Here is a 26,568-nt window from a genome sequence, read left to right on the forward strand (position 1 = left end):
GTCTTTATGTATATTATCTCATTTATAACTAAATCACGCTCAATCAGTAAGGATTATTTTATCAATTTATAGGTGGGAAGACTGTGGCTCCCAGAAATTAATTATTTGGTACCTACTCAGTCCTTTAGTGGCCCAGACGAAGTTCAAAGCCTTGCCCGCGCCAGCTTTCCTAGCTCCTCATTGCCGTCTGCTCTTACTACTAGCTCCACCCCCTCCAGCCTGCGCAGTCTCCATGACTAGTTTGGCCCTCTGACGGCTGCCGTAGCGCGTCGCCTCTGTTGCTGTGGGAAACGACCCGCGACCTGGGAGGGAGCAAAGTCGTTTCCCGCCGGCGGGAGCTGCGGCTGTGGCTGAGAGAAAGGCTCGGAGCCGGCGTGGACCAACGCTGCAGCACCATGGCGGACCAGCTTTATCTGGAAAATATAGACGAGTTCGTCACGGACCAAAATAAGATCGTGAGGAGCTAGGACTGGGGAAATGGGTGTGCGAGTGGGGTCTTGGGCCTGGACAGGGGAGCGGGGGCCTTGACCCCTGAGCTTGTGACCTCGTGGGGATTGGCCGAGGGGAGACAGGTCACCACGCCCTAGTGCCCCAGGATGAGCGAGGACTCCCGGGGGAGGTCTTCTGGCTTACGCGCAAGTCCACTTGTCTTGGGCGGGCGTGTAAGGAAATGTGCACCCGGCTGGGGCCACCGGGGTCAACGCAGAGGGCGGGGCTTTGGTTGAGAACATTTCTAAGGGTACATTTAGCTTATCGGGTGGTTGGCGTCCAAAGTCCCAAGTTTACAGTTGTGGAAATTGTGTCTTGGTTTAGTCTCCAGACGGTTTCCTCTTCCTGGAAATTTAAATATTGATAGTGGTTTGACCCGCTTGATAGGGTTGGCGTGAAGATCAAGTGAGAGAATGGACGTAAGAGCTCTTTGCAAACTGTGACTGACTTGCCTGTGAGCTAAGGCACTTACTTTGGTTACACCTAATTACTGGTAAACTTTGCAGTGACCGCTGTCTAGGTCGGTGGTAGTGTACCTCGAGGAAGAAATTGAAGCAAAGGGGTCAGATCATTTGTTTATTTGCAGTTAGTAAGGGATAAGTAGTTTTGGAACCTAGTTCTCTCTCCTTCATTAATGCTATACTGCCTTTGCTTGACCTTTATTAATTTTCTTTTGGGAAGCTTAGCATTTGGAATAGGAGGAGACTTCGAGAGAACAGGCTTATTGGATCAAGAAAGAATGCAGAATTGATGCCAGTAATTCCCAATCTAACTACCAATACGGTTTATCCACTTTATTCATTTACTTCCTGACTCTTCACACCTGTGCTCTTTTAATGTTGTATGGCTTCAACTTTCCTTAAAAGTTATAAGTCATACACTTTAGAATAATCTAGTTTTAGGATAGAGGGGTGGTGGCCCTCTCAGAGACAGAATGTAAAGAAAGGGCATAAATAAAACAAGGAATGTGAGGGAAATGAACTTTTAAAATGTATATTCAGCCTGCTATTTTAGATTCTTCTGCATTGATCCGCCTGTGAAACAAATTTCTAGTATTTGTAAGACAAATATGTTGGTTCAATTTGCCCAGATAGATGGTTCGTCTGAACTACAATGGCATCTATTGTAATTTATAAGGGATGATCATCTAAGAATAGGAATCTTTAGGAATGGGCCCTTGGGAATGATCTGCACACTGAAATCATCTAATAAAACATTTAAAATATTGCTGCTTCTTGCAGGTGACGTACAAATGGCTGAGCTATACACTAGGAGTTCATGTTAACCAGGCCAAACAGTAAGTTCAGTTTACTACCAACATTAATGATTTTGGAGTTTTTGTTTTATTTTGATTTTCATTTCTATGCATAGCCCCTAGGTTAGAACTGATTTTTATTTTTTTCCTGGATAAATGGGAAATAATACTATTTTTAGTACCTTTTGTCTCTATTGGAGGGGTTAGTGGGCTCGTATACAAATGTGTGGTGATAAATTTTGATGGACTTAGTTGCAGCCTGGGCCTCTGGTTAGCATCACTTTGTTATTGCAGATGTATTAAATGGACTAACCAGTTCTTTTTATAAGTCAAATTTTTTAAAAATAATGTTTTTAGTTGTAGATGGACACAACACCTTTATTTATTTTTATGTGGTACTGAGGATCGAACTCAGTGCCTCACACATGCCAAGCGAGCACTCTACCACTGAGCCACAACACGAGCCCCCTATAACTCAGATTTAAACATCTGTTGTTTTACATCTTTACTGCATTTTCACTGTACTACTTAGGCCCATTTTTGGGTGTTATTGAAGTACTTCCATAATCAGGTCAACAGGTGTTTGATAGCTGTGTAACAGTATAAGACAGGAAAACTAAGTATACTACAAAGGGAGTGTTTAGGATGGTGCAGAGAATGGTCCTTGAATTTTGCTATATCAGTTTTCCTTGCTGAAACTTGTGGTCCAACTTGAGGCCAGAAGGCAAAAGCAGTCTTTTGATTTAACTCTATAATTTTTTGACCTGCAAAGTTGCAGATATTATCTGTATTCTAAGGGGTGGGATTGGTGAACCTGCTAAGGACACACATATCAGACACATTTACTTTGTTCTCTTCCTTACAGTAGTCTGATTTTTGTCTATTCCTTGATTGATAGGAATTTTCTCTGAATCATAAAAAGATTCCACAAGGATTAAAAAGTTCCTAATCTCTAGAGCAAGTTGATTTGGCTTTGTTTGGGTTAGTATCAGGTCTCGGAGACTTGATTTTGGCTGTGATGTTTAAAACTTTTAAGACCTGAAACTGGGCTGGTGTTGTAGCTCAGTGGTAGAGCGCTTGCCTCGCATGTGTCCGGCACTGGGTTACATCCTCAGCACCACATAAATGAATAAAGGTATTTTGTCCATCTACAACTAAAAAAAAAAAAAAAAAAAAGACCTGAAACTGTTAGCCCTGGGATAGACTTGAGCTGATTTTGGATGAGATTGCCCAAGATCCTGGTCCTGGCCCAAACTCAAGAGCTTCAGTGACTTTGAGTATAGACATCTATAAGAGTTATTAGTCATTGCAGTTATGAATGTTTACATATGAAGTGAAGCAACTATTACTGTATATACACCTGTTGGAGTTTAAAGTTGAATATTAAGGACTGGAGTTTATGACCTAAAGATGCTTGTAATTTTGCTATAGCTAAACTGATTATCATTTTTATAGCTTAATATTGTCTAGCTTTTGCCTGTCTTTCCAGCTTCATCTCATTCTACTCTTTGCCTCACCTGTTATATTCTTCAGATATACAAAATTCATTCTCATCCTAGGACCTTTGTACCAATACTTCTCCCTAGAATGCTCCTCTTCCAGCTTTCCTCATTCTTCAAGTTTCCACTCAGATTTCACATGTTGTATGTAATAAGCTTTCCCTAATGCTGTTTCAAGTGTTTTACCTCTCCTCAACTCTTGTCATATCATCCTACTAATTTTTTTTTATGCCTGGGATTGAAGCCAGGGGTATTTAACCACTGAACCACATCCCCAGCCCCTTTTTAAAAATATTTTATTTAGAGAGGGTCTCACTAAGTTGCTGAGACCATCTTTGAACTCATGATTCTCCTGCCTCAGCCTTCCACGCCCCTGGGATTACAGGTGGGCATGGTGGTGCCTGACTCATAATTTATTTTTTAAAAAGATTTATGGATATAAAGATTTATGGATATATAATTCACATACTGTACAATTCACCCTTTTAAAATATATAGTTTAATAGTTTGGTATATTAAAAATTGTGCATCTATCACCACAATCAATTTTAGAAATTCATCACTCCAGATAGAAATCATATGCCCATTAACAGTCTCTAACCATTTCCCTAACATCTTCCTGCCAGTCATAGACAACCTTTAATCTTTCTGTCTGTACATTTGCCTATTCTGGACATTTCATATAAATGGAATCATGTACAGTCTTATATATTTGGTTTCTTTTCACTTACTATAATGGTTTCCAGGTTTGTCCAGGTTGTTGCATGTGTCAATACTTAGTTCCTTTTTACTGCTAAATAATATTCCATTGTATGGGCTACCATAACAAAGTACTACAAACTTAGTGGCTTAAAATAACAAATTTATTTACTCAGTTCTGGAGGTTGGAAGGCCAAAGTCAAGGTGTTGGCAGAGCTATGCTCCCTCTGAAACCTGTAAAAAAATTTTTCTTACCCTGTCTAGTGGTTTGTAGCAATCTTTGGCATTTCTTGGCTTGTAGCTACGTAATTCCAATCTTTGCATTCCTTGTCACATACTATTCTTGTGTGTCTGTCTTCACATAGCCATTTTCTTGTAAGGACACCAATAAATACTGTATTAAGAGCCTACCCAACTACAGTATGACCTTGACTTAACTAATTACATCTGCAATACCTGTTTCCAAATAAGTTTATATGTTAATGTGTTAAGAGTATTTCTTTTTCAAATACATTTAGCCCATAACATGAATATACCAAATTTAATTTGTTAATCTGTTGATGGATCTTTGAATTGTTTCTACATTTAATTATTATTCATAGCCCTGCTGTGAATATCTGTGTACAAGTGTTTGTATAAACATATGCTTTTAGTTGTTAAGTATAGATACCTCAGATTAGAATTGCTGGATCATATGATGACTGTTTAACATTTTGAGGAACCGTCAATCTATTTTTCGGAATGACCGAATCATCTTAATAATCTCATCAACAATGTATGAGGATTTCAATTTCTCTACATTCTTGCCAGCCCTTTTTATTATGTCTTTATTTCAGCTATCTTTGTAGATATGAAGTAGTATCTCATGTGGTCTTAATTTACATTTTCCTAATGACATTGAACATCCTTTTATGTGCTTATTGGCCATTTGTATATCTTCTTTGGAGAGATATCCAAAAATTTTGTGCATTTTTTTCATTGGATTTTCTTTTTATTGTTGAGTTTTAAGAGTTCTTTATATATTCTGGATGTAAGAACCTGATCAAATATGATTTGCAAAAACTTCTATTCTGTAGGTTTTTGCACTTTCTTGATGGTATCCTTTGAAGCACAAATGTTTTTGTTGTTGTTGAAGTCCAATTTATTTTTATTTTGTTGCTTATGCTTTTGATATAGTATCTAAGAAGGCTTTGCCTAACTCAAGGTCACGAAAATTTACTCCTATATTTTTGTCTTGAATTTTGTAGTTTTTTTATTTAAAAAAATTTTTTTTTGATACTGGGAGTTGAACTCAGGAATGTTTAACTACTGAGCCCTAACTGCAGCCCTTTTTATATATATATATGTATTTTTAGTTGTAGATGAACACAATCCCTTTATTTCACTTATTTAATTTTTTTTTATGTGGTGCTGGGGATTGAATTTAGTGCCTCATGTGTGCTAGGCAGGTGCTGTCCCACTGAGCCACAACCCCAGATACCCTTTTTAATTTTTATTTTGAGACCGGGTCTTGCTGAATTGTTTAAGACCTTGCTGAGGCTGGCTTTGAACTTGTGATCCTCCTTCCTCATCCTCGCAAATCACTTGGGTTACAGGTGTATATTTCCATGCCGGGCTCATGCTAATTTCTTTTTTTCTTTCTTTTTTTTTTAAATTTTTTTTCTTATAGATGAACACAATAACTTTGTTTTATTTATTTATTTATGTTTATGTGGTGCTGAGGATCAAACCCAGGGCCTCACACTTGCTAGGCAAGTGTACTACCACTGTGCTACAACCCCAACCCCCTCATGCTGATTTTTAAATGAAGCATTAAAATATGTAAATATTGATCATGTTTTATAGTAATCATTTGGAGTTAATTTTTTGCACATGGTGTAAGTAAAGGGTCCAACTTAAATTCTTGTGCATATGGGTATCTAGTTGTCTGAGCACTTCATAATTTCTGCTTTATTACATGTCTTCTCACTAAGACATATGCTCCATGAAAGCAGGAAACTTATTAGTCAAGTTTATCACTGTTCATTGCTCTTATTGTGTAACAAATCATCCCAAAATTTAGTGACTATAGACAACCATTTTAATTACGTGTACAGATTCTTTTGGTTTTTCAACAGGACGCAATGGGAGTGACTTACATCAGTTCTTCTATGTCTGGTGCTTTAGCTGGGAAGTCTCAATGACTGGAGTCCAGTCTTCTGTAGGCACATGTCTTGAAGTTGATACTGGTCATCAGCTGAGACTTTAACCAGGGCTGTTGACCATGGTACTTCATGTGTTCTATCTATATAACCTGGGCTTCTTTATAGCACGGTGTCTTCAGGTAGTTAGATTTCTGACACAGCAGCTCATGGACAGTTCAGGGCTCCAAAAGCTCGTGTTCCAGCACATAGCAGAAGCCAGTTTCCTTTTCTGACTAGTACAGTGAATCACTAGCCCTCCTAGATTCGGGATATGGGACTTGACTCTTGTTTCTTAATGGGAAGATATAGAAAAACATCTGGAATAGGAGGCACTGTCTCAGCCATCTTTGAAAAATACAGTATGTCTTAATCATAGTATCTTCAGTGACTAGCATGTAGTAGGTGCCATAGATATTTGTTGAATGATTACTGAGCACTATTTTCACAAACATTTCTTTTACATAATATTTATAACAATCCAAGGTGGTGAATGTTATCAACCTCTTTTTAACAAATAAGAATATTATCAACCTCTTTTAATAAACTTAGATTTTCTTGCATCTTTTTTGATCTTGTTGTACTGAGGATCAAACCCAGAGCATCTTGCACGCTAAACAAGCACTCTACCACTGAGGTATACCCTCAGCCTTTTGGGCCTTTTGGGCATCTGTCCCTCTTGGCACTGAGGACAGTGATTGGACATAGTAATTACTGATTAGATTTAAGAAACATTTCTCTAGTTCTTACTATATTTTTAACATCTTAGGTTTTGAGTATGATGGAAAAGGTTCCTCCCCTCATGACTTAAATAAGGTAATTTTAGTTCATGAAAATGCTATGTAGTAATAAAATAGGGTTAAGGAAGGCAGTATGAACTATACACTGTAATTGTCCTGGGAAAATTATGAGTGGAACTGATCAGGAGGAAAAATTAATGAACTAACATGGGAAACTATAATTAATCATGTGTAGGAAGTGTATCTTATGTCATGTTGTCATGTAAGAATATTTAACATATTTTGTTGGTAAATAAAATATTTGACTTAAGTAAATTAGGTAAATGTGTTAGACTCAATTGCTTTGAACTTAATAATATAAAAGAAAAACATAAAAAAGGGGGAAAATACACACCAAAAGAAAACAAATTGGTAATGTAAGAGAGGAGACCTGGTGTTGATTTGGGGAGACAAATGCATAGATAATAGTAACTGCAATGATAGAATTAAGATTATGAACTGTGGATAAAAGAGTGCATTTGGCTAATAAGCTTGAAAGCATCTTGGGCATGGTACCTGCCTATCATGTTTTTTAGCATAATCCTAAGAAACTAAAACTGTCATGAATCTGTTACCTTGTCAGTCCTAACATAATTACTATAATAGAAGGAAATGCAAGAAGGCAAGGGGAGGAATCAATAAAAATGCTGAACAGGGCATGTATTTGTCCTCAAGGAGCTGATAAGTCTAGTGAGACTGGTATATATATATATAAACTAAACAGTTAAAATGCAGTGTGGTAAGTGCCACAGCAGTAGATACAGGATGTGCTCTGTTAAAGCATGGAAGGCAGGGGTACCCTGCTGGCCTGGTGGTATTAGGGAAAGCTTCACATAGGTGATAATTGAGCTGTATCTTGACGAGAAATTAGGTGGATGAGGCCTGAGAAGAGAATTCCAGGCAGAAAGAAGGGCATATACAAAGGAATAAGGGGAACTGCCTAAGGTTAAAAATGTGTGGATATGGGGGAATGGTGAAAGAAAGATACAGGGCCCAGAATAAGAAGGGTCTTACACATCATTAGTAGGGTTTGAAAGTTGGTACTTAGAGGATGGAGAGCTACTAAAAATTTTGGAACAACGAATAATACTCCAGACAAGAAAGGCCAACTACCTTTTCAACATCAGTAGACTAATAGATATTTCAAATGTACTGTGCTCTACAACTTAATTCCTGGTATCCGCCCCCCCCCCCCCTTACCTGCTTTCCTCTGTCTCAGTGAATGACAGCTTCATTTTTTGAGTTGCTTAGGTCATCCTTGACTCTTCTTTACCTCACACTCCATAATCAATCCATCATATTCCTATATTTCTACTTTTATACCCCCAATTTATCCACTGATTACTCACTCCACTGTTCCTGCCTCATTCTAAGCCCTAATCACTAGGTCTCCTTGCTTATTCCCTTGTTCTTCTATAGCATGTCACACAGCCGTCAGGGATTCTTGTAAAAGGTGAGTTCACATGACTTCTTCAAACTTCCTAATGGCTTCCTTTCTTAGAATCCTTACTGTGGCCATAAATGCCTATATGTTTGGCATCTGCTGTCTCCTGTGACCCTTCTTCCTTATTTTGCTTCAGCACACTGACCTTCTTTCTGTTCTTTGGATCTTGTTGACATTCTTGCTTCATAACCTTCATGTGTGCCATTCTGTCTACTTGGTACATTTTCCCAAGATGTCCTCACCTCCCACAGAGCTCTGCTCATGAAGCCTTCCTTAATCACCATATGTGAAATTGTAAAACCTTTTAGGTATTCTCTGTTATGTTACTTGATTTTTTTCCCCATGTACTTACTATCATATAAGATTATGTACTTATTTTTTGCCCCTTTCCTATGGTAGGAGCTTTTAACTGCTTTGTTCACTGCTCTCTCCCTCAGCAACCACAGATTTTTTTTGAGAGATGGGGGTACTAGAGATTGAACCCAGGGCACTTTTGCACTGAGCTACATTTCAAGCCCCCCCCTTTTTTTAAATTTTGAGAAAGGGTCTCGCTAAGTTGCTAAGACTGGCCTCAAACTTGTGATCCTCCTGCCTCAGCCTCCCAAGTTGCTGAAATTACAGGTTTATGCCACTGTATCCAACAGTAAAAATTTTTTGACTGTTCTGATTTGCATTTTAAAAACTTCACTGAAGCAGCATCATGGATATTGAAGGTGGGGGAAGAGGAGCAGTAGACACTTGGAATTGAAATCATCTAGTCAAGAGATTTGGAGGGCATGAAGTAAAAAATTACTTGAGGGAAAGCTGTTACTGCTTGGCAACTCCCTGGATAGGAAGAAATGAAGATAATGATTCCCATGTTTCTGGCTTGGTTGACTTTAGCAAATAATGATGTCATCAGAAATAGATGATGCCATGGGGATAAATAAAATTGACCAAGGAGAATATCTGGTAACCACCCACATCCCACCCTAGGAAACTGCTCAGACCCAGGCAAGCCAGGATGATTGATGACACTGACACATAGAAGGAGAAGATAGCTGGAGATAACTCCAGCAGTTTAGGAAAGGGAAGAAGTAGAGAAGTCTGCAGGAAATACAGCAGAGGTGGTTGGAAGGATAGCAGAAGACTCAGCGGGGCATAGTTCATGGAAGCTAACAAGGTGAAGAAAGTTATCAAAAGTGTAGGTGGAGTGTCTCTTGAAATTTTTGAGTTTCTGGCTGTTCTGGTAGAATGAATGCTTCTTAAAAGTCAAATTATATCTTTTTGTCATTAAACTATAACTTATTGAGGGGAGTTGGTGTCAACATTTGTTGGAAGATAGGGATAAAAGTGAATTAAAGAATTTTATTAAAAGCAACATTTTGTGCTCGCTTCGGCAGCACATATACTAAAATTGGAACGATACAGAGAAGATTAGCATGGCCCCTGCGCAAGGATGACACGCAAATTCGTGAAGCGTTCCATATTTTTAGAATATCATGCTAAGTGAGATAAGCCAATCTCAAAAAGCCAAAGGACGAATGATATCGCTAATAAGTGGAGGTTGACACATAATGGGGGGGAGGGAAGGGTTAGAGTTAGGGTTAGGGAGGGGGGCAAGTATGGAGGAAGGAACTACTGTATAGAGGGTAAAGAGGGGTGGGAGGGTTGGGGGGAAGGGGGAAAAAATAACAGAATGAATCAAACAACATTGCTCTATGTAAATTTATGATTACACAAATGGTATGCCTTTACGCCATGTACAAACAGAGAAACAACATGTATCCCATTTGTTTACAATAAAAAAAAAAAAAAAAAAAAAAAAAAGCAACATTTTACACTTAGCATTTGGTTCTTTCAGGTTAATAAATATTTTGGATATAGGGTGGTATAAGTAAGCTGTTAAATTCTGTAGTTATGAAGCAGCATTGAATCTGATTGACTGTAACATTGGAATTTCAGAGCTGGACATTTGTGATTATGTACATAATAAGAGTTTTTAATATTTTAATATTTTAATGAATTCTTTTAGAATCTTTTGAAAACCCTGAATCATCTCTACCCCAAAAAGCACATGTGTATTTGCTGATACTTGGGCGATAAGGGTTATGAAGGACATGTGAATCCTAGGTTAAGAGATTTGTTAATCTAATATAGCCCTCCCTTTTATACCTCAAGATATTAAGAGGCCTAGAAAAATTAACTTGTTCTGCATTTATCATAGTTTGATAGATACATGACTAAACTTACTCTTTATATAGCATTGTATTCGTTATAAATCATGGCTGCCATTTTAATGTGGATCTGCCTCTCTTGTTCTATTAGACTTTTTTTTTTTTTTTTTTTTGCTGTTCTGGGTATCTAACTCAGGGGTGTGTTACTTACTTGGTTGTTATGCCAAATCAAACAAGTTGACTCCTATCCCCATGACCCATCTAAAGTCTGTCCTTTAAAAAAAAAAAAAAATCTGTTCATGGACTGAGCAAAGATCCTGCTTGAACCCAAGGGTACTCTTATCACTGAGCTATATTCCCAAACCTTTTTTTTTTTTTTTTTTTTTGAGACAAGATCTCACTAAGTTGTGAGGCTATCCTTGAATGTGAGCTACTCCTGCCTCAGCCTCCTGAGTAGGTAGTTGCAGGGATATGCCGCTGTGCCTGACTGCTTCTAAAAACTTTGATGGACTATCAAATTTCATATATATATCTAACTCTATGAATTAAGAGTTTATGAGGTTAAAAACTATTACTAATGAATTACTTTTCTTTCTTTGTAACAGGATGCTATATGAGTATGTCGAAAGGAAACGGAAGGAAAATTCAGGAGCCCAACTGCATGTCACCTATTTGGTGTCTGGTAGTATCATTCAGAATGGACATTCTGTGAGTTCTCAGAATTTTATAATGGACTTAACATGTGTTTGAGCTATAAATAGTGTTATAATCTTACACAGGAGAAGGAAGGAAAAAAAAAAAAAAGACTTAGTATTATGGAAGTTTTAAATTCAAAATATTTATCCTAGAAGAGGATTTGAATTTTTAGACTACATCTAAAACTCAGAAAAGTTTGGGAAATATCTTGGCTGTGATGCAGAAACTATCATTATTCAATTTTCTAGACAAGAAGATATTGGGAGATTGCTTCCATTATTCTCTATACCTTTCTTCAAGGTGTGTTAGGGATAGCGGTCATTAATTTTTATCCTGTTCATATTTCAAGCCACAAACCTAAGTGTTCACACAAGAAAAAAAAAATTTTTTTTAGCTTCATCTGAGCACTCATTTTGGTAGCTTTATAGCTATGTTTAATGGATAGGAAATATTAGCCTGGGACTGACCTAATACAGTGCAGAAGCGTGGACTGGGAACATCTTTATTCTCCTACATCTTTTTATATTGTAGTCCCAAGTGTTATCTGGTCATCCATCAGCACAGGTTACTACTGTGTTTTCATCATCCCAGCAACCAAACTTTCTCAGGTCTGCTGACTTTCTCTTAGCTACTTCTATGTCCTTCTCAGGGGCACAGAGATTATTCTATTCCCATGCCTTAGTGGGCTCTGGAAGCTCTGCCAAGAAATCTTATTCTATCTCCTATACCAGCCTGAGCCCTGGGAACAACATTAGTAATACCTCCTCTCTGGTTTCCTCCCAAAAGTAGACATGCCTTCTTTGATCTCATCTTCTTCAAATGTATGTGAAGGTTCTTTTGCTTCTTAAGTCCCATGGACCAGGGCTCCTTCTCAGAGATCTGTTAATACATCTCCCTCTTTCCTTTGACTTGTCCTCAGAATTGTAGTTTAGAACCCCGACTTGTCTAAATACTCTCTGTATTTGTTTTATAGCAAAAGAATTTTAAGCATATGATGTTTAAAACTGGAATGTTAATTTAGTAATTTATAAGGAGAAATGAAACTCCTCAAGGGATCAAATCCTCATTTTCTGGCCAGCATTTCCTGTCCTTATTGGCAAGCTATTTGGTAAGCCAAATGATAATCAAGGTATTTGCAAGTTTAGAATCAGATATCATTATATATCTGAAATAGGAAATTAAGCAGTCTTGATTAATTTATTCTCAAAGATAAACCTGCCCCCAGAATTCTGTCTCTGTGTGGCTTTTGAATGGATACTGTCAAAGTTTGCAACTGTGTTGTCATTTTTCTAGGTTTAACTGTATTGTTGTCTCTTTAGGTATGTCATTACCATCAAACTAGTCATAAGCAGGTCTGTTCCTTAGAATCATTGTGTTCCCAAACTAGTCATAAGCAGGTCTGTTCCTTAGAATCATTGTGTTCCCTTAAAGTACAGGTTGAGTATCCCTTTTCTGAAATGCTTGGGACCACAGAAGTGTTTCAGATTATGGGATTTGTTTTGTTTATTTGTTTATTTTAATATTTGCATATACATAATAAGTTATCTTGGGAAACATGATAAATTCTCATTTAATACCCCCTTTTTGACTTCCTCCCCAAAAGTAGACGTACCTTCTTTGTTCTCATCTTCAAATCTATGTGATGGTTTTTTTGTTTCTTCCACTGCCAGTCCCATGGACCAGGGCTGCTTCTCAGAGGCTCAGTAGTACCCTGTGTTGATGGATTACCAGATACCACCAGGAGCTATAATATAAAGTCTTAAGTTTCATATATGCCTTGTGGCCTGAAATGTAATTTTATACAATATTTTAATAATTTTTTGCTTAATGACGTAAGCTCAGTGATACATAAGGGACGTAGCTCAGTGATAGAGTACTTACATAGCATGTGCAAGGTCCTGAGTTCAATCCCTATCACTACCAAAAGAAAAAGAAGAAACTGCATGAAACAGTTTCATGGTATAGAGTTTTCCACTGTTGTTGCCATACCAGTGCTCAAAAGGTTTCAGAATTTATAACTTTTGGATTTTCAGTTAGGGTTTGCTTAACCTGCTGTGATTTTTGTTTTTGGTCACTGATCCAAGAACATTTGGAAGAGAAATGCTTATGTTGCTATTCATGAAATTTCGAGAGTTCACAGGTCTTCTGTACTAGAATCTAAAGTTAAGAATTTATGTTTTAAGATAATTTACATTTTTTACTCTAACTCATTATGGCAGGGACTCTTAATTTGGAATCTTTAAATGATATTAGCAATTGATCTTTAGGGTTCAGGGAATTCTTAGATGAAATCTTAGAAGTTCATTCAAGTTGTGTTCCCCAGTGAATTTTTCTGAGAAAGAATTTCTTCCAAAACTATGTATCACCTATCATTGTTAAAAACTTGTAGAAATTATGTCAGTCATCTTCTCATTAATATAACAAAAGACCTAAGATAGTCAACTTAAAAATAGGAAAGGTTTATTTTGGCTCATGGTTTCAATTCATGGTTGATTGGCCTCATTGCTTTTGGGCCTGTAGTGAGGCAGAACATAATTTGGGGAATGCACGGCAGAGGAAACCCTCATCCCATGGCTGGATGCAAAAGAGAGGGGAAGAAAGTATCATTCCACAATCTGTTTCAAGGGCATACCCTCAGTGATCTAAAACTTCCTATTTAGGCCCCTCCTCTTAAAAGTTTCTCCCATCCTACAGTAGCACCAAGCTAGGAGCTGAGCCTTAACCCATGGGCCTTTGTAGAACATTGAAGGTCTAACTGTGGCAGAAGTTATAAACTTTTATGCTGTTCCTTGCTTATAGAAAGCCTTCTATTTTTAAATTTAAGAAGACATTTAACTGGGCACAGTGGAACATGCCTATAATCCCAGGTACATGGGAGGTTAAGGCAGGAGGATTGCAAGCTTAAGGCCAGCCTGGGCAACTTAAAGAGACCCTGTCTCAAAACAAAAAATTAAAAGGGCTGAGGATGTAGCTCAGTAGTATAGCACCCCTGGGTTCAGTCCCCAGTACTGCAAAAAAAAAAAAAAAAAAAAGAAGAAGAAAGACTTTAGATTCTGTTCATCTGCCAATTGTGATGGCGTAGCTGGCTTGATGGCACACATCATGCCTGTTATCCCAGCAACTGGGAAAGTGAGAAATGAAGAGGTAGATCCCGATTACATGGCAGTTACAAAACTATTCCTCTTTCCTTATAGCCACATTTGGCTTCATTGATAATATGCCTTAGCCAGTTAAGCACTCCCACATTGAGTTATCTGAGTTATTTTCAATCTTTGGCTATTGCTAATAGGTCAATGTATATGAGTTATTGGTTTTTTTTTTTAAAGTATTTTTTTAGTTGTAAATGGACACAATACCTTTATTTTATTTATTTATTTTTATATGGTGCTGAGGATTGAACCCAGTGTCTCACATATGCTAGGTGAGTGCTCTACTACTGAACTATAACCTCAGCCCAGGTTATGTGTATTTTGTTAGTGTGTTTTAAAATTATATTCTTAGCATCATGTACAACCATAGAAACGAAATGATGTACCCCATTTGTGTTACAATGAATCAAAATGCAGTCTGTAAAGAATTAAAAAATAAATAAATAACATTCTTAGAAGTAGGATTGTTGGATCAAAGTATAAATGTATATGTACTTTCTTTTTTTGCAGGGAGGTGGTGGTTTACTGGGGATTGAACCCAGGGGTCCCACCGAGCTACATCCCAGCCCTTTTACTTTATTTTGAAACAGGGTCTTACTGAATTTCCCAGACTGGCCTTGAACTTGGGATCCTCCTTAGCTTCTGGAGACACCGGGATTATAAGCATGTGTCACCCGGCTGTATATGTACTTTGGTTGATTATTGCCAAATACCTCTCCATTTCTCATTTTCCCTGACGGTGTATGAAGCATGCCTCTTTCCACACAGCATATGTTGTCATGTTTCAGAGCCATTTGCATTCCTTTTGCTGTGCGTTATCTGTTTATAGCTCTTGCCCATTTTTCTAAAGGGTCTTTGTTTTCTTCAGTTTTGTGTTCTTTATTTTTGGAAACTCTACTAACCATTTGTGATAAAGTTGCAGATACTTTTCTTTATCATTTGTCTTTGAACTTTTCTTAACATTATGTTTTCATCCAAAAGTTGTTAATTTTTAATGGGTTGTTTCAATTATTTTTGAATTTGAATTGTACATAGGATACCCTCTCATTCTTAGGTTATATCAGGTTACAGAAGAATTCATATGTTTTCTTCTATTGCATATATGTTTTTATTTTTTATTTTAAAATCTCTGATCGGTTAGCATTAATTTAAAAAAAAGTATAATTCCTGTTTTATTTTTTTCCAGAAGCTAGCTTTTATTCACTCATTAAGGACCCAGCTCCTTACATGGTCTTCGGTGGAGGTTGTGGGGCAGTTCCAGCAGGTCTAAAATGGGGTGGAGGTGTTTGGTTCCTTCTGGGCTTCTCGAGAATGATTCCTGACCACCTTGCTGTGAATGGCACAACTCACATAGAGCTTGGGAAGCACCTAAGTGTTGAAAACACTTGCTTCAGAAATGTCCCTGATGGCTGCAGCCTCTGTCAGTTTTGAATGACGGACTTCTTAATGGCCTTGTCCTTGGGCACATGCCTGGCACGGGTTGTGCAACAAATAGGTTGTACATGGCTGCAGCCTTTTTTGGCACGACCATTATTCCTTCTTTTTTTTTTTTTTTTTGGTATCTCTTCTTCACCATGGCCTGGTCTCAATTCCCCGCGACCCCAGAACCTGCTCCTTTCAGCTTCTACCCGGACTTTTATGCTTCCTGTCTAGCATTAATTCAGGTGTCCGGTGTGAAGGGAAGATCTAATTTTATCTGGTTCCATATGGTAATACAGTAATTCTTATTAAATCACTTACTAAAAAGTTCTTTCTTCCTCATACTGATTTGAGATGCTGTATTTTATTTCATTGTAGTCTTTACATCTGTACTTTCATTTTCCTTACCCTTACTAAGAAGTTCTAAAGGAAGCAAATTAAAAATGAGTCAAATTTTATTAAACTATAACATACATTTTAAGGGTACTTATTATTTTCCTAATTTCACATTCAAGCACAATTGAACTATTAACAAGGAAACTTCCAAGTTTGAAGTTCTGTTAATGAAGTGTTATTTCTTTACAGTGCCACAAGGTTGCAGTAGTGAGAGAAGATAAATTGGAAGGTAGGTATTTTAACACTTTAGTAAGTTTTTCCTTTTTCCTCTAATGGCATTAATGTAGGTATAATAAAAAATCTGCCCCTAACATCTGCATATAATATGTTAGCTATTTAACTGAAGAACCCTATATTCTTTTTATTAGCGGTTTCTGAAACATGTTAAAATATGATACTGCGTCTGCATAACTTCCCATTTTTAAAGCCAATAGCTTCTAACATTTATAAAGCACTTTTATCACAGAATTTCAAATCTTGTGACAGACATGCAAAACCCTCTTGAATACCATGTGGGGCCATCTCATCAACTGTAAAAACACAGTTATTTCTGAATATTGTTGCTGTTTCATAACACATTTTTAGAGAATGCTAAAGAATATTTTTCTATAATTCAGAAAGACTAATAAATTAAATAAATCCAATTGGGGGGTAGGGGGAGGATATAGCCCAGTGGTAGAACACTTTGATCCCTAGCACCAAACACACAGAAAAAGTCTGACTTTCGGTGCTTTTAATGCTACTATTCTATTATTTAAAAGTCCATTTCAAAAAATATATGACCATCAGATCCTCATGTTTTTGGATCCATGTCTCAAGACAAAACTTCTCTGTTGTACCTTGTGTATACAAAGACTCCTGCAAGTGGGTTGGGATTCTTACTAAATTAATTTTGAAATGTTCAAGGCGTTGGGGATGTCTAATTTTTCTTTCTGAATTTCCACAGTGGTAAGCAAAGCAAGCATTTACCATTCAATAGATATATATTGATTATCAGCTATCCACCACGCTCTGTGCCAGGCAGTGGGGACATGGAACAAGTTAAACCCAATCCCTTCCCTTGTGGAGCTTAAGTTTATTCTTGTGATATTCTTTTGTTTTTCCTCTGCAGATTTATGTAGTTAGTTGTATTTTTGTTTTGTAGTTGCTTTCTCTAAAGTAACATTGGGATACATAAAAAACTCTTTTCAGGTAGAGATTATTTGGTGTTTGATTATATGCTAGTATAGGATTCTTGCCTGACTAAAAAAAAAAAAAATTATAGTCATCATCATTAATTAATATTTGCTGAGTGTCCTCTGGATGAGTGATACTCTTCACAGGTGCTGTACTTAGAAATGACTCACCACCACCTACCTTGTCATAATGTCCCCATTGCAGACAGAAGAGGTGATGTTACACTGCATAGGTGGCTGTTTGGCCCTTCAGAGTTTTTTGGACCACCACAGGTTGCAAATGGTTTTAATGCAGAAGGGTTTCTTGTTAAAGTCCCCACATGCTATGAACTTTGTGTATTAACAGACTGCTTTTCCTGTTGACTTGTAGCCGTGAAGTCCAAGCTAGCTGTGACTGCCAGCGTCCATGTGTACAGCATCCAGAAAGCTATGCTAAAGGACAGTGGGCCTCTGTTCAATACCGACTATGACATCCTTAAAAGCAACTTGCAGAACTGCAGCAAGTAAGCTCCTTAATGTTCCTTGTGGGCTTCTTTACGAATTGATTTTGTAAGATGTTTACACAGTGGCTGCCTCTTAAGAGTGAATGCCAAGTCTAGTAAAACCCCATTTATCTTGCAGTAAGACACATGCCTGGTTTTATTAGTACATCATAAGGTGAAAAATAGCAGCCACAACCCATATTGAAAACCCCAGTGGACTCCCCATAAATCTATTTCTCATATATTTATCCTGTCACCACCACCAGAAATGTTTGTTGTGTCCCCTGATTACTCCCTTACCCTAGTCTCTGCAGTCTAAATCCTACCCATCCTTCAAAAGCTAGTTCAAATGTCCTTCAAAAATTTGGTCATAATTTGATATTCCTCTGCCTGCCATCAGTTCTTTCCTGTTTCTATAGCTGGTATCAGATTTTGGACATCTTTTGTATCTTCCACAGCACAGGGAGAAGATGGGTTATGATACCTGTACATTTTGGAAATTGACCATAGGCTTAAGTTGTACTTTGGTGCTTAATAGCCCAGTGACTTTGGACAAATTACTTAAACTCTCTGAGCTTTGGCTTATTTATCCTTAAATTAGATATAATAATGCCTGCTTTGTGGGATTTTATTGAGGGTTCAAGTCAATTCTGCAAACATATTGTGAGCCACCTACTGCTTTGACACATAATAAAGAAGGTAATTTGAATTCATTCAATAATATCTGATGAATACCTGTGATATACCACACACCATAGAGTAAATATGGGCCAGTACTTGTTCTAGGACTGATTGTTTGTTGGGAGAAGAACAGTTACAGTACAGTTTTACAGTGCAGTCACAGGAGTAATAGTGTAAAAAGATGTTGGGGTCAGGCAGTTCCCCCACTTCTGGATGAATGAAGCAAAGGGCAAGATGGAGAAGGCTTCCTTTAAAGGTCAGAACAGCTAAGTTGATGCCTGAAAGACTAGTACATGTAGCCAGGTAAAGAAGTGGGAGAATAAATACAGCTAAGAGAAAACATGCTTGTGTGTAACCATGATAATTGTCTATGACTAAACTTAGAGTGAGAGGTAGGAAATAATTAGAAGGCTAGAGAGGCCTAGAAGGAGTTGTGCTTTGACTACTAGGATACAACGTTTAGATTTGATTCTGAGAGTACCTGGGAACCACTGAAAATTTTTAAACAAGTGTATTAAATGGTTAGAATTGTACTTTAGAAAGGTGACCCTGGCTATGATGTTGAAGGTAAATCAGAAGGGAATAATCTGGAAGCAAGGTCATGAGAGTGGAGAAATGACTCAGTGATCCATTGTGCAGTTGATGGTTATCTGAATTGAAGAAGTGGAATTGGGTGGAGAGGTATGAAGGTTAAAAATTTATAATCATCAAAACTTCTAAGTATGATAGTGGTTGGGACAAGGTGTGGGCTGGGGTGGGGGTCACTTTCATGGTGTTAAGGATGATCTCATGTTTCTGGCTTAGTTAGATGAATACTAAAAGAGAATTTAAGAGGAGGAGCAGGCTTTAGGAAAAGAGGAGAAGATGTTGGATTGGATTTTAGACATGTTGAGTTTGAGAAGCCTGTGGCAGATCCCATGTGGGAGCGTTCATTGCATTAGATAGGTGAGTCCAGAGCTAACAAACAGTAGGGGTAAAGACAGAGATTTTAGAATCAGAAGAAGTAAGTAAACAACTGGGTCATAATAGCAGGTATAGTCTTGCAGAGACTGTATAGAATGGAAGAAGGGCAGAAAATAAAACTCTAGGCCACAATTACTAGCTGTGTGACCTTGGGAAAATTATTTAATTTCTCTGTGATTCAGCTCCATTATCAGTAAAATGGATCTAATAGTACCAGTCTCACAGGGCTGTAGGATTAAATGAATTAAAATATGTGAAGCTCTTACAATAATCTTTGGCACATTGTAAGCACTATTTAGTGACAATTCTTTTGAAAGGGATGGGCAGAAAAAGAGGGATGCTAGAGAAAACAGCCAGAGAAAAGAGGAAAATTGCACAAGTATATAGGATTCCAGAAGCGAAAGGACTAGTTTCAACAAGGACAGACTGTTAGACATTGTTAAATGTTGCTGAGAAGCCAAGTAAGGTAGGAACTGAAAAGTGTCCATTGGATATAGAGGTGGTCTTGGTGAGAGAGTTTTTCAGGGCAAGGACCAGATGCTGGTGAACTGAGTAAATGGGGACAAGTGAGACAGCCAATATGAACAACTTTTTTTGGAAAATTTAATTGAAAATGGGAGAGAAAGAGAGTAATAGCTAAGGAGAAGTTGATATTGAGGAAGGATATATACAATTTTAAAGTTGAGAATGACTTAAAGTTAGAGTATTAGGGAACAGTCATAGGAAAAGGTTGAAGGTCCTAGGGGAGATGGGATAACTGATAGAGACTGGTCCTTGAGAAGAAAGAGGTATATAATTGCCAAAAATAGTTATGTTCCGTGAGAATAGGGACTGTGTCTGTTTTGTTCTGTGTATATCCAATATAGTGCCTAGCACTTAGCATTCAGTACATAATTGTTCTTTAGTTCAAAGCTTTGAGTATATAGCTACACAAATATTTATTAAATAAATAAATGTAATTATATAGCCAGAGAGTCATAATTTATAAATCCAGTGTCTTTTAGGGAAGAAAACACTAGCAACCTGATAAGTTTATATAAAATATATTATTAGATTTAAAAAAATAATCTGCATTTAAATCTTGTCATGGCATGTCAAGTTTAAAACCAGTTTTGTTGTATCTAACAAGTAAGCAAACAAGAATAAAAGTGACTCAAAAGTTCAAAATGAAATTTGCCCAGGGCCCACTAAAATAAACAGGGCTAATAGAACTGTGGTAATAGGAAGCAGTTCAGTGAAACTTTACCTAAATTCTTCAAGTATCCTTGGTAGAAATGTGAAGAATTTATTATCTCCAATAAAGAAGTTTGTGTTTGGTCCTGAGAATTATGGGCCAACTGAGATCTGACTCATGGTTTCATGTGTTTTAAGAAGTGCTGTGACAAGAAGAAAGTTGAAATTTTAGGATTGAGCAGATTCTTCACTCTTCGGACATGCTCCCAGCCTAACTTGGCCTCTTCCTCATTGCTAGTTCCTGGTTTTGACCCTAAGGTGTGGAATGCAGACCAAATGGAGAAAGAGTTTCTGAGGGCCAACTTTAGATGTTGACAATGAAATAAAACATTGCCCTTTTCCTTGTGCATGGAAGCACTACAAGGCCAGAGAGGAAGAACAGTGGATGAAAGTAAATGTTTCCCATCTGCTCTTAACTCTCATGCATCAAAGATGTGTTTTAACCTAGTGTTTTTTGCTGGGACCATAATGAATTAGTGTAAGATTTGGACCTGTAGACTCTAGCTTTGGGGCTGCTGGAGTCTAATGTTATTTTTGAAATGAAACAATATATCAGGGATTATTTTCTTAGACCACTTATTCCAGCAGTTAATCTTGAAGTTGTGTCTGTGATTTCTGGTAATAGCTGTCACTGCATAGTTTCTAAATCTTCCCCATCTTTCACCCCAAATCGAGGTGATAAACTAAAGGGAGGTAAGCCAGAAACCTCACTTTCAGTCCTTAAATAGTCATTCTTTCAATGTGTTTTTTTCCTTTTTCTTTTTTTTGGGGGGTTGGGGGGTCCTGGGGTTTGAACTCAGGGGCACTAGACCACTGAGCCATATCCCCAGCCCTATTTTTTTGTATTTTTATTTAGAGTCAGGGTCTCACTGGGTTGCTTGGTGCCTTGCTTTTGCTGAGGCTGGTTTGAACTTGTGAGCCTCCTGCCTCAGCCTCCCAAGCTGCTAGGATCAACATGTTTTTTCTGACACTTGCTATGTCAGATCTTGTGCTGAGTGACTGAAATATGAAAGATGAATAAAACCTTCAAGGAACTCTCACCCCAGTAAGCAACAGACTGGAGGAAGCAAAATGTTTTGATAGGGAAAGTTGAAGAATTTGCTTTAAGTACAACCCATTGAGAAAACAATCAGTTACCCATTCACAGTGTAGAACATTATGTTATGTATATGTGGAAACAGGCATACCTACAATGATTAGATAATGAGATGAATGTTCCCTTTAATAGGCTACACAAACCATTTGTCATATTCCTGCACTTGGCCTTTAGCATAATTACTTGTCTGCTGTTAGTTGGTACTATTAGAAATTAGTAGCAAATGGCTATGAAGGACTACAAGTTATAAGAGCCAGTGACTCTGTTCCCAGCTTCCATGTTTTAAAGCATAACCCACTCTGGCCAGGAGAGTTGCTAGGAAACTTGTTAACATTTAGAGCTTTTAGATTCGATTCAGTCCATATATGTTGCATATCTGGCCTTATAAGAAGAAGGTCCTTAAATAAGGGATAACCATTTGGCTTCCTAAGGATGGTAAAATTAGTAAATCTTTTATTGTTGTTTAGTATATTCTTACTTTTGAATTAGTCTTTGTTTTTTTTCCCGCCCCCAGAAAAGCAGAGATTCAATAAGATGTGGTAGAATCTTGATTCCAAACCTAGCTCTATTACTAACTAGATGTATAACCTAGGACAAATCACCTAACTTCTCTCCAATTATTTATCTAAACGAGAATTTTGTACAAAAGTTTTTCTAAAATCCATTCTAGTTCTAGAATTCCCTAGTTTTATAATATTAGGGTTAGAAGGTAGTATGTGGAAGAAACAAGAGTTTTGATATTGACATCAAATTAATATTACTATTCTGTCCTTAGGTTTAGTGCCATACAATGTGCAGCTGCGGTTCCTAGAGCTCCCACAGAGTCCTCATCTTCTAGCAATTTTGAACAGTTAGATCTTCAGGCATCCAATGAAACACAAGCCAATAATGAGCTGGCAACCAACGGTCATGGCCCACCTGCCCCCAAACAGGCTTCTCAGCAGCCCAAAGGAATAATGGGAATGTTTGCCTCCAAAGCTGTTTCTAAAAGCCAAGATAACAACAAGGAGACCAAAATAGAGGCTAAAGAAATAACAAATGTGAGTCTTCTTTGAAGATGGATCTTTATTACAGTGTGGAATGGTTATCTAGGAAAGCATTAATAGTGTCCTTAGGACTGGGGTTGTGGCTCAGTGGTAGAGCACTCACCTAGCATGCATGAGGCCCTGGGTTCGATCCTCAGCACCACATAAGAATAAAATAAAGGTATTGTATCCACTTACAACTAAAAAAAATTTTTAAAAAATAGTGTCCTTGGTAGTTTAATTATTTAAGGTTATGATATTCAGTTCTGATTTTTCTACCGGTTTGATCCCTTTAATACTTTATTCTTATCTGAAATAGTTCTTTTTCTTTTGCTAATACTTCTCACTGAAGCTTGCATTCCCTTTCTGTAATATGGTAATGCCTACCCTGTATGTGTTGTAAGATTGTTAGGAGACCCCATTGAAATAATGCATGTGAAAATACCTCAAAATTACAGAGTTCAAGGAATTGTGTATTAGCAATGTGTCATTTTTGAGAATATCTTATATTCTGGTCTTTGCCATATATATCTTCCTTCCTAATGTAGTTAACATTCTTACTCTGTGTGTTTTTTTTCTTCTTTCTTCTTTCTCTTCCCTTTGTTTTTTATTGGTTAGTCATCTAAACTCACTTATTTGGGCATTGACTTAATAAAAATATCAGGTGCCATTTAAAATATCCAGGAAAGAAAGGTTTTATTACTACTATTATCATTTTCAAGCTTTTGCTCTGGGAAAGGAGAAGAGGGGTGGAGGGAAACAGAATATTTATTGAATTCCTGTTGTGTGCCAGTGGTTTGTCTAAATCCTCTTATCAATTCTTTTTGGATCTTACTGCTTATAAGTAATAAAACTAAAGCCTAAACTTATAATTTGCCTGGAGGTTATATTGCTGTTAAATGTAGAACCAGGATTCACATGTACTTCTGATTATTAAAAATGTAATATTTTGCTTCCCTCTGCCTTGTGTACCATATTGCTTCTAATCTGTTTTAATCCTCATAATCTAAATTGTTTTAAAATGTGCTCAAGAACAACTTTAACATATCCATGGAGAATAAACTTTGAAAATTAACATTAGAAACTGTGTTATCTAATGCCTACAACATTTTTTCATGATTACATAGAGACTGTACCATTGAATAGTGTGCTTTGTTATTGAAGAGATTGTTTGAGACAATTCTACTTTAAGAGGACCCTAACCACTAAAAAAAAAAAAAAAATGTGTTTTCTTTTCTGTGTTACAGGCATCTTCTACAGGCAGCAAAGCACCAGCAAAGGGGAATGTGATGAGCAATTTTTTTGGAAAAGCTGCTATGAGTAAGCATGTTTTTATTTTCCTTCAACTAGTAAGTGAATGTTAGTGTAATAACATTTTATACCTGAGATGAATGCCACCTTATCCAATTTTTGCCCATCCAGGCATTCCTGCTTCCTAACATACATTTGCAGTGTACTAACCATATATTGATGAAAGTAAGCAACTGGCAAGGTGAATTTTCTGGGTGAGCTGGGCTCAGTTGGGATATCTTGGAAGGTAGTTTACTATTTGTACCTTAAATTCCTGCCTTGAAGAAAAAAGAATGATGTATTTACTTCACAGGGTTTTTGAAAATGGATGTTCAAAACTAAAGGGAGGCAGCTGCAGTTGAGGTCAGTGTCATGGATATTGACATCACTTTGCCTGGTGTGACCTTTATTTTTCTTGTCTCCCAAAGGGCCTCAGAAGCAAGTCTTTTGCCTTTCTTTAGTTATTTTTTTAATTTATTTTTCTTAGTTATACATGACAATAGAATTCATTTTGATAAACTTACACAAGCGTGGAATATATCTTATTCTAATTAGGGCCCCATTCTTGAGGGTGGACACGATGGTGGGATTCACTTAGATATTTTCATATGTGTACATTTCCTAGTCCTATCCCCCCTCCCTTCCTTTCATTCCCCTTTGTCTAATCTACTGAATTTCTCTCCTTCCCCTCCCCCACTTAATTGTGGTTTAGCTTCCACAAATCAGTGAAAACATTCAACATTTGGTTTTTTGATATTGACCTATTTCATTTAGCACAATAGTCTCCAGTCTATCCGCTTACCAGCAAATGCCATATTCTTCTTTATGGATCAGTAATATTTCATTGGCATATGTACCATACTTTCTTTATTCATTCATCTATTGGAGGACATCTAGTTTCGTTCCATAGCTTAGCTATTGTGAATTGTGCTGCTAAAAACATTGACGTGACTGTGTCACTGTAGTATGCTGATATTAAGTATATACTAAAGAGTGGGATAACTGGGTCAAATGGCGGTTCCATTCCTAGTTTTTTGAGGGATTTCCATACTGCTTTCCAGAGTGACCACACCAATTGGCCATCCCACCAACAATGTATGAGTGTTCCCTTTTCATCTTTGCCAACATTTGTTGCTATTTGTATTCTTGATAACTGCCAATGTGACTGGAGAGATGAAATCTCAGTGTAGTTTTTGTTGTTTTTGTACCAAGGATTGAACCCAGGGATGCTTAACCACTGAGTCACATCATCAGCCTGTGTGTGTGTGATAAAAAATTTTGAGACAGGGTCTTGCTAAGTTGCTTAGTTCCTTGCTAAGTTTCTGAGGCTGGCTTTGAACTCATGATCCTCCTGCCTCTGCCTCCTGAGCCACTGGGATTACAGGCACGTGCCACCATGCCCAGCTCAGTATAGTTTTAATTTGCATTTCTCTAATTGCTAGTTATGTTGAATATATTTCATAATATTTGTTGGTCATTCATATAGATTATTCACAATAATGAATTAGATCTTATTGTGAATTTGACAAGCCCAAGTAGTAATGGTCATTTAAACATACTTTTTGAGAAAACAAGCCTCCTTTATGTAAAAATAATAATAATAATAATGTCTTTCTTATGGAAAGAACCAATTGTCACATATTTTTATTCTTCTAATATCAAGTACACAACCTCTGAGAGCGTGTGACAGAATACTAGGAAAAGCTCAGGAGCCATGGGATAATTATGGCACACTTCTCTGGAGTCTCAGTTTTGCAGAGTTTTCGAGAAGCATTTTGTTACATGCTTTGCAAGCAAAATAGTCTGAATTCTGCCTCTGACAGTCAAATTGGTGTCCAAGGGAGGGACTGAGGCGAAAGCATCTTGTATGCCATGAAAACTATCAAAGAACATTTGTGTTCTGAAAATGCATAGAAAATGTGATACTTTAAGGCTGTTGAGAAACACATTTGTATTATTGCAGGCACAGTGCATCAAAGAGCTTCTGCTTCTGTGAAAACACATCATCCTGATGTCATTGGTACTGGACCACCCAGTACTCAAGCAAATTATGGTTTCTTGGCAAATTTTGATGACACCCAGGAGTTGGTTTTTTTTTTTGTTTTTTTTTTTTTTATATATTTGCAACCCTAAGAACCAGTGAATTTTGAAATTTATTTTTAAAATATATAAGATATATGAATATTTGCTAGTTGTAAAAAATATCAAACTGTACATATAAATATAGACTTATTTGTTCATGTGTTTATTTAACAAATATTGATTGAGCACCTGCTGTGTGTACTGGTGGTACAATTTAAAAAAAGACAAAAGGCCCCTGGCTCTAATGTTTTACTAGGAGAAGACATATAAATGGGAGAGACAGACAAGTAAATATTTGAAAAAAATAAAATAATCATTGAATTGCTCTACAGATGTTATGATAGCATGTAATAGAGGAAGAGGGAAAACCTGGACAAAGT

At 37.2% G+C, this 26,568-nt stretch overlaps 1 protein-coding gene and 1 pseudogene across 2 annotated transcripts in view; one reads left to right on the forward strand and one right to left on the reverse strand.

Annotated features, from left to right (window-relative positions):
- The first annotated feature begins 268 nt into the window (after positions 1-268).
- LOC306640283 (DNA polymerase delta subunit 3) overlaps positions 269-26,568 on the forward strand; it is a 46,729-nt gene continuing 20,429 nt past the window's right edge. The window contains exons 1-7 of the mRNA XM_079104454.1: positions 269-455; positions 1,731-1,786; positions 11,107-11,209; positions 16,351-16,390; positions 17,707-17,839; positions 22,567-22,831; positions 24,064-24,136. Of these exons, the coding sequence (XP_078960580.1) occupies positions 396-455; positions 1,731-1,786; positions 11,107-11,209; positions 16,351-16,390; positions 17,707-17,839; positions 22,567-22,831; positions 24,064-24,136 (730 nt within the window). The 5' untranslated portion in view covers positions 269-395. The remainder of the gene's footprint in view (positions 456-1,730; positions 1,787-11,106; positions 11,210-16,350; positions 16,391-17,706; positions 17,840-22,566; positions 22,832-24,063; positions 24,137-26,568) is intronic.
- On the reverse strand, positions 11,242-16,108 carry LOC306638561 (small ribosomal subunit protein eS26-like; annotated as a pseudogene). Its single transcript has 2 exons — positions 16,087-16,108; positions 11,242-15,991 (listed from the first exon to the last, which is right to left on the reverse strand). The product of its transcript is annotated as a small ribosomal subunit protein eS26-like (transcript).

Source organism: Sciurus vulgaris, assembly GCF_902686455.1.
Source record: "Sciurus vulgaris genome assembly, chromosome: 11".
NCBI lineage: Eukaryota > Metazoa > Chordata > Mammalia > Rodentia > Sciuridae > Sciurus > Sciurus vulgaris.